The following is an 11945-nucleotide window of genomic DNA, read 5'->3' as shown; positions in this document are numbered from 1 at the left end:
TTGAGATGGTCTCTGCTTCATACTTTGCACTCCAAAAATAAATTTATTATGCATACATAAATATATTTATTACATTATTGATATACAATTTAGCTATTTGCACTTCTGGTTAGATGCAAAGTAATTTCATTGGCTCTGTTCTTACTCTGAACAATGCCAATAAAGTTGAATCTAATCTATAAGCTGCAGGCCGAGACCAGCAATCCTTCATAAACACGGCCCAGATACATCAACATCCCCATGGGTCATAGGGAAAGTTTCATAACACAGTCATCTATATATTAGTCAGGAGAGAGGAGCGTGTTTAAACATTTCCGCTTCTGTGAAAACAATGAAGAAGTAACTGAACAACTTGGCTTGGTTTCTTATTAACATTGTCCTGCAGGACAAATCAATTTAAGGAGAGCCTGCAGTTATGAATTATTCCCTCTACACTGGAATGTGCAAAAAAGGAAAACCATGGGTCAGACTGTGCCCCAAAAAAAGAGGTATAGGGTGCCCTCTACTGGATTTGGGCTTTAAAACACACTGACAGGGGTGTTTTTTAAAACGTTTCCTAAACATTTTCCTGGGTAAACCAGGTCATTCAGAAAGTTTTAGATTCTTGGAGGCTAGGGAATGAGTAAAAATATACGTTTACGTGCCACTGATTGTGTCCTTTCCTGCGTCTAGACTCCCCGTGATGAAAACCAAGCTATTCTCTGCGAACCACAGACAGCTGTCTGCTTTTAGACTGGCCATAGAAACACAGCACTCCACCCTACAACAGGAAATAACTCTGTAATCTACTCAAATAAACAGCAGCAGCTCACCGCACTAGAGCATAGCACTGCTGGAACATATTTAGAAAAATTATATGACATATATAAACAGTACTATAATACAGTTGACCATGAGAAAATGTCACATTTATATCAAACAATGTAGGCTGAGTGCAAAGGGAAATTGCAGAAAGGGAGACATTGTAATTATAAAAACGTCTAACAGCTAAACTGCTGGTTAGGACATTCATGAAAAATAAAAACTTGTTTGTTGTGCATGTATGACAGTGAAGAGAGACATTCAGTCTGTTGTGAAAAGAGCCCACAGACAAAAGTTTTGGAGATACATGGTTTATTCAGAGTGCAGCATCAGTTCTGGTCTTGTCAAAAAGCGACAACATTGACCACAGCGAGTATAAACAAACATGAGCGCCAATTTGAGGCCAACACTTTGATAGAGGAATGAACAAACAGATGGGATGATTGAGCTACAGCTGAAAAGTAGCAGAGGTCTGTGACATGGCATTATAGAGGAACGTGTTGTTGAAAGGTACAAACTGGTGCGTGATGATTTTGATGGCTTCTTGAGCTGCTGATCCTGCAACAAAAGACAGACAAATGACCTTTTCACAACTACCATTATTGCCATGTAGTTCATATCTGGATGGTGTCTGGATATGCAATAGGACTCCTACAACTCCTGGCAAAAATGATGGAATCACCACACTTATGAATGTACACAAAGCCTTTTTTTTGCTTTTTTTTTCTTCATAGCAAACAAACAAATCACAGCAATAGTTTGACTTTGACTTTTAGCTTTGAGTTTTCTATCCTAATGATTTGAGGTCTTCCTGGGTCTCCCTGTATGTTTTCCTTTTGGAACCTTCCCATTTAGTTTACACTTGCACCAAATTTTAGACAGAGCTTCACTGGCCACACTCCTTCAACTAATATCTAATATAGTCTAATATCTTGTTAAAGTGTGGAAGGACTCTCTTTAAACTACTGACTAATTAGCCTTTTTGCCTTGCCCCGGTATTTGTTTTAAAATTAGATTGTTCGAGTGATTCCATACTTTTTTTCCTGTACTTGATCTGGTAAAAGACATGCCATTAACAAGAACAGTGTCATTGAATTTTTGAGGAATGTTTCATGAAGCCAAAATGTAAAGTTAATGAACAAAGACTTTTGTGTCATATCTGTGATTTGTTTGTTTTTTATAAACTAAAAAAGCTGGGTGAACATGCTCTAAGGCCCCATCCACACAGAGGCACGTTTAGCTGTATACGTAAAAAGTTGTATCATTTCTGCCTTTCATCCACACGGATCCGGTGTTTTGGGAACCTGAAACTGCTATTTTTTTTTAAAGTGGTTCAATCAGAAACCGACACCTTTGCGTTTTCATGTGTGCAGCCTATTCCTATATTCTGTGAACGTCTTGTGCATTCTCCAACTCTTCTCCGTTTTTTTGTGTATGGCAGTGGAAACATATATTTTCATGACCTAATTTTAACCCTTTTTATGTTTTTTATCTATTTAAGAAAGATTCTGTTCTGACAGTAAATGATGCTAAATAGAAATTAGAAGTAAAAATAAAAAAATACTATTTTAAAGCGCCTCCATGAAAATGGACAAGGACAGAGACATGAGCAAGGATTTAGAGAATTTGTGTTATTGTTCATTAAATCAGTTAACTAGAACATACAACCACAATGTATTTTTTTCTTTTTCTCACCGTGACAGCAGAACAGAAAAATCCGATATCGTTTGGTAAGAATTTCATGAAACATATCAATGTCAAATGCAACTAAATTAAAGTTTGACAGAAAACTTACAACCCACTCTGTGAGTGACAGAGAATGATTATTTATAGCCCATCGTTCAGTACCACATACTACTTAAGCAGTTGAATATGGATAAAGAAACACATTTACATCTTTATTGAATGTGGTCAGAATACCAGCAGCAAATGTGGTTCTATTAATCCAATCACAAAATGAACTCAGGATCAATGTGTCTTAAATGCATTTACAACTGGCTTATGCTATGATTAACTGCTATCCAACAGTTGTCTGATTATTAAAAATTAAAATTAAAATGTCAGCAGTAAAACGGTCAATGAAGGCGGTCGAATTTGCATTATATGATCTACCTTTATAAAATAAAATCAATTTAGTAGAGGATGTCACAGAATGCATTGAGTGTATGATGAGGAATGTTATTACTCCTGGATAAATGCATAAACACTCACCTCCCAGAAAAGCTGCAACAGTGTGTGGCTCAGCAGCTCCATAACGGCAGCTGAAAGATATGAAAATAACATTTACACTGTTACCATTTTATTAGAAACAATGGGACCAGGAGAAATGGAGAACTTGCACTTCTTTATTATCAATATTACAAAACAATTTTTTATATAAATATTTTGTTTGTGCTGCTTCTAAAACCAAAGAGATATAACTGAGCTTAAACTTACAACTCATGGATGTAGTCATCTTTCACATTGACGTTCAGACCGTACTCCTGTAGAAGACCGTTTACACACAGCTTGAGTTTGTTAATATCTTCCTCCACCTGGTAATTGTAGACACCTGAGAAAAACATTACACTCCATAATATCAGTGACAGAGTCATTAGTGATGGGCAATAGATTGATCATATTTTAGCAGGATTTGTAAAAAAGATTCAAAGCAATCTTTTTACTATTAATTTTGAAGAATTTAAAGGTGCACTATGTAAGTTTTCCGTCTGCTAGAGGTTGCCTATTCAAAACAAAGGCATAGTTTGATGACGGTAAGTTTGAGCACAGATCTTGGGACATGTGGTCTTCGCCTCACAGCCAGTGGAAAATAGGGCTCGGGCAGAAATCAAGTGCATGGATGCGATTACTGGGGATGGCGAAAACTAAACATTTTCTTGACCGACCACCGAGACTCATTAGCTGGTTGAAACCGGTTAGCCGATTAGTTTAAAATACGGTGCCGAAGAGCTTGCTTGTAATCGGAGGACAAATGTCTCCTTAGATTCTAAATTGATTGGGTACAAGTTGATCGTGTTGAAAATAAAGACATTTGTCTAGCATTAGAAGCTCATTTGAAACATTGCCGCGGCTCATTTAAGAAAATGACAGCTCTGAAGAGACGCCGCTTTAGTTCAAGGTAGTGCTCTAACAGTAATAGAGAAATATGTGCTAGTACTGCATTTAAGCACTGTATCACACAACTTACATCTGTGTCGTTCTTTTTGGTGAAATGGTCCCACACTACTTTTCTTTGCACGCTTCATACTGTCGACTGCCCTGGCTCTAACCTTGAGTGTTTTAGTCTGTTTACTTTTTGCAAGCCTTGTGAGCACACAAACCCAAACGCTGTGACCTCGCACCAAATGTTTTTATTGGTTTATTAAGTACGAACAGGCGAGTTATGAAAAATTTAGTGTGAGGGATTTGTTCACTTCACACAAAAAGATTTTGGAATGAGATGGCTTACTGTAGTAGCGTTTAGTCCACTGTCTATAATAGCCTAATTTAGAGATTTATTTTTTTTTACCGACAACAGACAACTTTGGTTAACGTTGATACGGTCAACCATCGGTCAAACGGTCATCGGTTACATATCGGTTACACACCTCGCCCCATTTCCGCTTTTCCAGTAATGAGTATGAGGGAACGCAGCTCTGTTTACCATATTAGATACATCTGAGAGTGTTGAAATTTATGTTATGACGTTAATCTGTTAGTTCACTCGGCGGCTACTGTGACACGTGTTGCACACTGCAATAAGAGTAAAGTATTTCTGCAAAATACAAACGGAAACTGAGGGTAACGCAGATATGGTGAAATTTGACAGGTGACTCCTTCACACGTCCCGGTTCACTGGTTAAAATAGCAATTTTCTCACGATTGACAAATAGTTGGCAACATTTGGGATATTTTAAGTACTCAATTGAACAAAGTGTATAACACTGGCCTAGTGGTTTTTGGATATTTAACTGCAAAAATATTACATAGTGCATGCCTTAATGCAGCCTTGCTGATCAAAGTGAAAAAAGTAGGGTACCACAGTACCATGTCCCTCCCAAAAATAACGACAAATCCAAGTTGAGTTTATCATACAAAAATGCTTGGAAATTTAAACATGAGGGATTTAAATGCTTCAGGCATATTTTAAAGGGGTGATAAATTGAGAAATCTTTTGATATTTAAAAGGTCATGGTAATATAAGAATATCCTGTTATATAAGTTTCAGAGCTGAAAAACGTCCTTGTTAGTCAAAGAAAAGCTTTTATAGGCACCAGGCCCAGAAAACGATCGTGTGCGCATCTTGACATCGCGCCTCTACAGCATGTCTAATTCAGTAGCCCCGCCCACCGACTCATGGAGCTGCAAAGAAGATAGCAAGCTATTGCGCTATTCCTGGTTGTGGAAGAAAAGTCGCTCACTGTATAAGATTCCTTCAGATCCTTAGTTCCAGTTCATGTGGAGAGACAGTGGAGTTCACTTCATTTCACTGTGGAATCGTTTGTAAACAAATATCAGGTCATGATGCTGGATTTGCAGACATTTGAGATTAAAACACAATGCTGTTTCTTCTATATTGGATCCGGCAGGAATGGTGCAACACTATGGGCCCTATTTTAACGATCATAAACGCAAGTGTCAAAGCGTGAAGCACAAGTAACTTTGTGGGCGGGTCTCGCCGCTGTTGCTATTTTCCCAGCGGGATAAATGGCTCTTGCGCCCGGCGCAAATCTAAAATGGGTTGGTCTGAAGTAGCTTCATTATTCATAGGTGTGGTTTGGGCGTAACGCGAATAAACCAATCAGAGCTTCATCCCACATTCCCTTTAAAAGCAGGTGCGCAAGTTCCATTATGGATTGCTATTATTATGGCGTATTTACCAGGCGCACGCCAGGAGCGGTTCACAGCCGAGGAGACTGATGTTCTTGTAAGAGCAGTGAAAGACAGATGTCCTTATATACATATATGTCTTGCCACTATTGGGCAAACAGGTCTGATCCTTAATTACTACAATTAGCCTGAATAATTTGTACGCTAGATTTATGCCTATTTTTCACATCTTCGTGGCACACCACAATGATTTCCGTCATCTCATGTGTTAATATTTTTTTAGTGTAACAATTTATGATTTGCAAAAATAACTGTTGCATCTGTGTAGATTACATGAGCAAAGTGTATGCACGCTATACATTATGGTCAAGCATGCGCCCTTAAAATAGCATAATGAACAACACGCAACGCGCCACTGACTTTAGACCAGGTTTTTTCTGGTCAGTGGCGCAATTGTTTAATGGAACAGCAAAATATCACCAGGGATTGTTTGTGCCGGAACACGCCTCCTTTTTTGCGCTGAACCGCCCAGGGAGCGCAAGTTCATTCACTAGTTTAGCGACGTGCTTCTGTGGAGGGAAAAGCCCGCTTTGCGCGGGTGCAAAATAGGAATGACACATGCGTCGGTGTACAAAGTCAGGCCCTGTCCACACGAACACGGGTATTTTTAAAACTGCAGCTTTTTCTATGCGGTTTGGCTGTTTGTCCACACGCAAACGCTGTATCCGGTTACTAAAACCGGACTTTTTTGAAAACTCCGGCCAGGGTGAAGATTTTTAGAAACTCCGGTTACAGCGTTGTCGTGTAGATGGTGAAACCGGAGATTTCGGCTTTTTAAATTGAAGTGCGCGCCGTTCTTTCCTTTGTTTGATATCAGATTTTCCACATCTCCTTTTGATTTACGTGAGTCGATTCTATGCAGTGGACTCCACTAACAGCGCTTATCACATGTATATCCTACAGATACATGTTCAGTTATTTCATTGTATTGCAGAACAAAGGCGCCAGAATGCAATAATACAAAATAGTAAAGCAAGTGTGTGAAGCTATTACAGTCCACTTCGGCCCTGCACCTGTGTATACAGTTACCTGTCACTGAGTCCAAAGCAAAGGAACTTGTAGGAAGTGTTTCACTTGAGCCCATGGCATCCCTCAGTCAGTGCAATGTGCATCGGTGCAGTGAATGGGACCCATATGGAAATCAGGCAGCCAATCATAGCGTAGTTTTGCGTTCTCATGTGGACGGAATTTTTTTTAAACCGTGCTTGTGTGGACACGATTGTTTTTTAAAACGGAGGAGGAAAAACTCCGGTAATAAAAATACCCGTGTACGTGTGGACTAGGCCTCAATTGCGCTGGGTGCAAGATAGGGCCCTATGTGAGTTTATGTGAGTAAAACGTGTTTTTTATTTGTGATAGTATTGCATTGTTATGGATCGTTTTGCTTATGTGTATGTGTCTAACAGAGCATACCTTTAGCACACTTGACTCAGACATTTATCTGTGTGTCCCGGGGCTGTGTGTTTTCCAGATGGGCTACCAAAACGGAAGCCCGTTGGCAGGCTGATGAATCTCATAATATTCCTTTCTTGTTCGGCGGTGTTCTCTCTCTCTTGACTTGACATTTGAAGGGAGCGCCTGTACGTGTGTGTGTGCGCGCGCGGATTGCGGTTATATCGAACGATCATGCGGGATATGTAATACAAAAACAATAGTCCAATCAATCGCGGGTGGATAAGAAATAAATCATTGTGTTTGTTTGATAAAGACATTTCGGCTCCCTTTGGAGAGAGCCTCAAAACCGGTGTAGAAAATAGCCTATTACTTATGATGTTTTTGAATGTAAAACCCACCCGAACATCATTAGTTGACCTCAGACAACAGTATAAAAATAAAAATAAAATCAGTTCATGACACCTTTAAACACCATGCTGTCTGACCTGGGTAACGGGAGTGTTGCTGATAAAAGCGATCGACCGAGCGGAGCATGAGGTACAGAACCATCTCACTGTCCAGACTGTCCATACAGGATGCTATGGAGACAGAAACAACTGCTTAAATACACACAGCTTGAATGTATACAACAATGAACCATCATATTCCCTGTTAATAAATCAATCTAAACAATTCTGTACAGCGACCATAACATTTACAAACTGATATAAACAGAGAAAACGTACTGATTTCATCTTTATTAAAAGTGTCCGCGCTGTACTCTTCTGCCAGAGATCGGCAATGCACCACTCGGAGGAAAGCTGCGTTCTTACCTATGGGACACAAAACACCACACAACATAGACATTGCACAAGAGAATTATTAATATGTGAAGAAAGCTAACTGTTAACATTCCTATTTATTTTCAGTAATCGCAGGAACCATGGACATCACACATGCAAACATACTGATGGAATAGGAAACAGGAAATGCTGTAGATCCTGGCATTTTGCATTGTTGGTCAAAGTAAACCTGAAGCACATTCAAAATGAAAATGCTGTCATCATTTTCTCACCCTCACGTTGTTCCAAACCCGTAAGAATTTTTTTGGAACACAAATGAAAATATTGTGATTTTAAAATATGTCAGGGCAGAGAGGTCACTCTTCCGTCTGAAACTCGACTCACGTACGGCAGTTACCGGAAGCCAGTATTAACCCACTGGAGCTGTATGGATGCGCTTTATTGGGCTTCAGAATCTAAGGTACCATTCACTGCCATTATAAAGCTTGGAAGAGCCAGGATATTTTTGAATAACTCTGATAGTGCTGATTATGATTTTAATATTATGATTTAAAAAAAAAATGTTTAAAATAGAAGCATGCAGTCTGTACTCACAGAAGAGTTTGATTTCCTGTTCAGAGATGCTCTCTGGAGGCTTTGGAATAAACAGATAGTTCAGATCATTAGTGTTCATGTGCAAATGAAAGAGATAAACTGCAGTTTTTACAAAAGAGAGTGTTGATTATGTGAATACCTTGCCAACTGATTGTAGAAGCGTTTCAACATGTTTAGACACAACTGCTGCGTCCTTGATGGCTTTGTCTCTGTAGCTGAAATTTAAAGTGTCAAACAAATGCAATCTTACCAAAAACATAGTCAGCACAAATAATCTGAAGCCAAGGGATAATTTTTCACATTATTTTCCTCTGATATAGCAATGATCTGACCAGTATCTTCAAACAGCATTTACAAACACATCACTACTAATGAAGTTTCCAGACTCAATGTGATCTGAAAGCTGAATACCTACACGTTTTGTAACTTGATGAATTTGTCTGAATCAGCGATCATGTCCGGGATGGTTCCTCGCACCGGGAGTTTTCCGTTCCCCTCGTTCCGAACAAAGTCCCGCACCCCATGTGCCATCACCCAGAAGGATGAGCTCTACGATAAGACGAATTAAAGATGCTGGTTCGTTTTTTTTAAGCATTAACTATGCATTTACAGAATGGGGCACAAGTGATAAAACCTACATTTCCTACATAGCAGGTAAAAAGTTTAAATCACAGAACATTTATCCCAAAATCCATTATTATTTAGCTATGTGAAGTAAGTTATTTCCTCTAAAAGGAAATAGAGTTAGAGACCTCTAAAATCATTTGCCGCTATTGGTAAATAAGCAGAAGAATAAAAAAGTGCAGTAAACAGTAAAACTGCATGGTGTTATGGCCATATGTGTATGCAGAATTTTCAGATCTGAGCTTTAAAATATTTGAAGTTTTGCAGCTTGGCCGTATGCAACTGCCTGACACGTTGTGATGTATTCTAATCCAAATATGAGCACAAGGTGAAAATTACCAATATTTTTGCACTAAAACGGTATTCTATAAAAACTATTTCGGTAAAGTGGGCAGGTATGAATAATTATGTCCGGAATATTTATTTTATAATGATTATATTAGAAATCCAACTATGTTTTCTTTTCAGTCATATTAAAGGTAATTTTATTTTGTGTAAATATATTCATCCATTCATTATTCATTATTTTTTCACAGCGATTAAGTGGAAGGTAACAGCGGCCTCCTTTAAAGTTCAGATTACCACTAGGAGCGAAATGCAGCAAACATATGTTGGAGAAAGGCGCTTTAGGAGTAATTTTGCATATCCCTACTAACCTGTGAGGTAATGTTTTCACACTGTTCAGCATTAAAAATGTCCTCCGTTGCACTGGAGACCTACATCACATATGGACAAAGCTCAATAATTATCAAATGTAAGGAACAAAAACAATAACTATAGCTCTTCAGATGTGAGGAGCTCCACCTTGGTGGGGTTCAGAGCTGTGTTCACATTCTTGATCGCCTCCTCAAAGTTCTCTTCATCTTCAGGTGTTCCTTTCTCATTCTTTAGAATCCCTGAGAAAACAGAAATGAAGGAAAACCCTCAACAATGATGAAACGTCAACGTGGAAAATCTCTGATATGACATGTTACATTACCTTCTCTAATGAGTTGTCTAAAAGCTTCCTTCTCCTTATAATTCTTCGGTAACTGAGAGTTGTGCTTGATCCAGAAAAAAAGAAAGAAAAAACATTTGGAGAAATCTGACATTTGGGAGGTCTCATGGTAAGAAAGCTTTTAAGAGCATGTCAAAAAATACCTCACTATACCACTTTTCCAAGTACTTGGCAACCACAATAATCCATGGCATATGACTGTGATCCTAAAACAAAATAAAGATTAAAGGGATAGTTCACCCAAAAATGATAATTTTATGTTTATCTGCTTACCCGCAGTGCATCCAACATGTAGGTGTCTTTGTTTCTTCAGTAGAACACAAATAAAAATTTTGAACTCTAACCGTTGCTGTGTGCCAGTCATAATGCATGTAAATGGTTAACAATTCTATGAGGGCAAAAAAAAAAACATACTTAGACAATCTTTGTATGAGAAATCGAGCCGTATTTTTATAATTTTTTACCTCAAGTAGAACACTATATCCAACAGCCTGGAAAGCCCTTCACTTCCGGTAAGGAAGGTCAAGATCGCCAGATTGTGTATACCCAAAGTGATGTCTGCACACGCACATGACACAAGAGCGTGCATATTGACCTTTTTTACCGGAAGTAAAGTACGTTCCAGTCTGTTGGATATAAGGTTGTATTTGAGGTAAAAAATGATATAAATACGGCTCGATTTCTCACACAAGCTGATCGTTTTGTGTCTTAAGATATCAATGGTTTGTCATGAGCCACAGGGCTCTTTGTGCATGTTGTCTAAGCATGCTTTTTTGTTGCTCTCATAGAATTGTTACCTATTCACATCATTATGACTGGCTCACAGCAACAGTTGGAGTTCAAAATCCTCATTTGTGTTGATTGTCAGAATCATGTTACATTGTACATGTTGGATGCACTGGGGGTAAGCAGATAAACATCAAATTTTCATTTTTGTGTGAACTTCCCCTTTAAAGTACATGCACGCCTTAAAGTTAGTCCAACACAATAAAAAGACATGTTCTGGTATCATCTTTAATCTGACCTTTTTCTCCATGTTGTCCAAGTCATAGGACTCTACGTGGTGTTTGAGCTCTGTGAACGGCTGGTCTAGTCTCAGGTCCTCTAAGGCATTATCTGGATGAGATTCGACCACTACAGTGAGAGAAACAGACAGACCCTTTTAACATAATGATTCATGTATGTAAATGTTAGGGATGTGTAATTTTACTTTTAAAAAGTCTAGTCAGTCTTTATGTATAAATAGACTGGTTGAGGCCCATGTCCACCAAATATAGTTATAGTCTTTTATGAAGGATAAAAACTCACTAAATATTGAAAAATATAGTTATAGTATTTTATAAAGGATATAAACTCACTAGTAATCTAGCGAGTTGTTGGACCATCCGGTTGAATTGTAAATAAATTAATCTCTCAAAAACATATTTTGCTTTATTTTGGAAACTATGATTATTACCTGTGTGTTCCTTCACAATCAGCCTCATGTAGCCAATTAGTCCATATGTTCTACATACAAGGAACGGCACAGGAGCGTCCCATAACACAGAGGCCAGCCTCAAACTTGTGCTGTCAAAGAAGAAATAAATAAATAAATAAAAATAATGTTAATATAAGATGATCTGAAAAAACAGCATCTACAACCCACCACATTTAATCACATGACTATTATTTCACACAACTGTTTTGGCAATACATTTAAAAGAAGCCTGTGAAAAAAAAAAAGAAACAATATATTCAGAATCAGATTTATGTTTTAGTAGTAATACCTTTCTGGAAGCTGGACGCCAATTACCAGGCTAAATCGATGAAAAAACTCAGGGTCGTTGTCCAAAAGCTTATCGGGACTCTGAAGGTGAAAAAGTTGATATACTTAGATGAAAACA

At 38.3% G+C, this 11945-nt stretch overlaps 1 protein-coding gene across 1 annotated transcript in view; it reads right to left on the bottom strand.

The window, feature by feature from the left end:
• Positions 1-1102: 1102 nt before the first annotated feature.
• Positions 1103-11945, bottom strand: part of nae1 (nedd8 activating enzyme E1 subunit 1) — a 230906-nt gene continuing 220063 nt past the window's right edge. The window contains exons 7-21 of the mRNA XM_067437945.1: positions 11829-11908; positions 11519-11628; positions 11087-11196; positions 10206-10268; positions 10045-10108; positions 9870-9961; positions 9722-9781; positions 8857-8990; positions 8581-8656; positions 8442-8481; positions 7791-7877; positions 7551-7643; positions 3238-3352; positions 3013-3062; positions 1103-1359 (exon numbers count right to left, since the gene is read on the bottom strand). Of these exons, the coding sequence (XP_067294046.1) occupies positions 1250-1359; positions 3013-3062; positions 3238-3352; positions 7551-7643; positions 7791-7877; positions 8442-8481; positions 8581-8656; positions 8857-8990; positions 9722-9781; positions 9870-9961; positions 10045-10108; positions 10206-10268; positions 11087-11196; positions 11519-11628; positions 11829-11908 (1284 nt within the window). The 3' untranslated portion in view covers positions 1103-1249. The remainder of the gene's footprint in view (positions 1360-3012; positions 3063-3237; positions 3353-7550; positions 7644-7790; positions 7878-8441; positions 8482-8580; positions 8657-8856; positions 8991-9721; positions 9782-9869; positions 9962-10044; positions 10109-10205; positions 10269-11086; positions 11197-11518; positions 11629-11828; positions 11909-11945) is intronic.

The sequence above is a fragment of the Pseudorasbora parva genome, chromosome 1 (genome assembly GCF_024679245.1).
Source record: "Pseudorasbora parva isolate DD20220531a chromosome 1, ASM2467924v1, whole genome shotgun sequence".
Lineage (NCBI taxonomy): Eukaryota > Metazoa > Chordata > Actinopteri > Cypriniformes > Gobionidae > Pseudorasbora > Pseudorasbora parva.
Note: the sequence above shows the minus strand (reverse complement) of the source record. Positions and strands in the feature narration are given on the sequence as shown.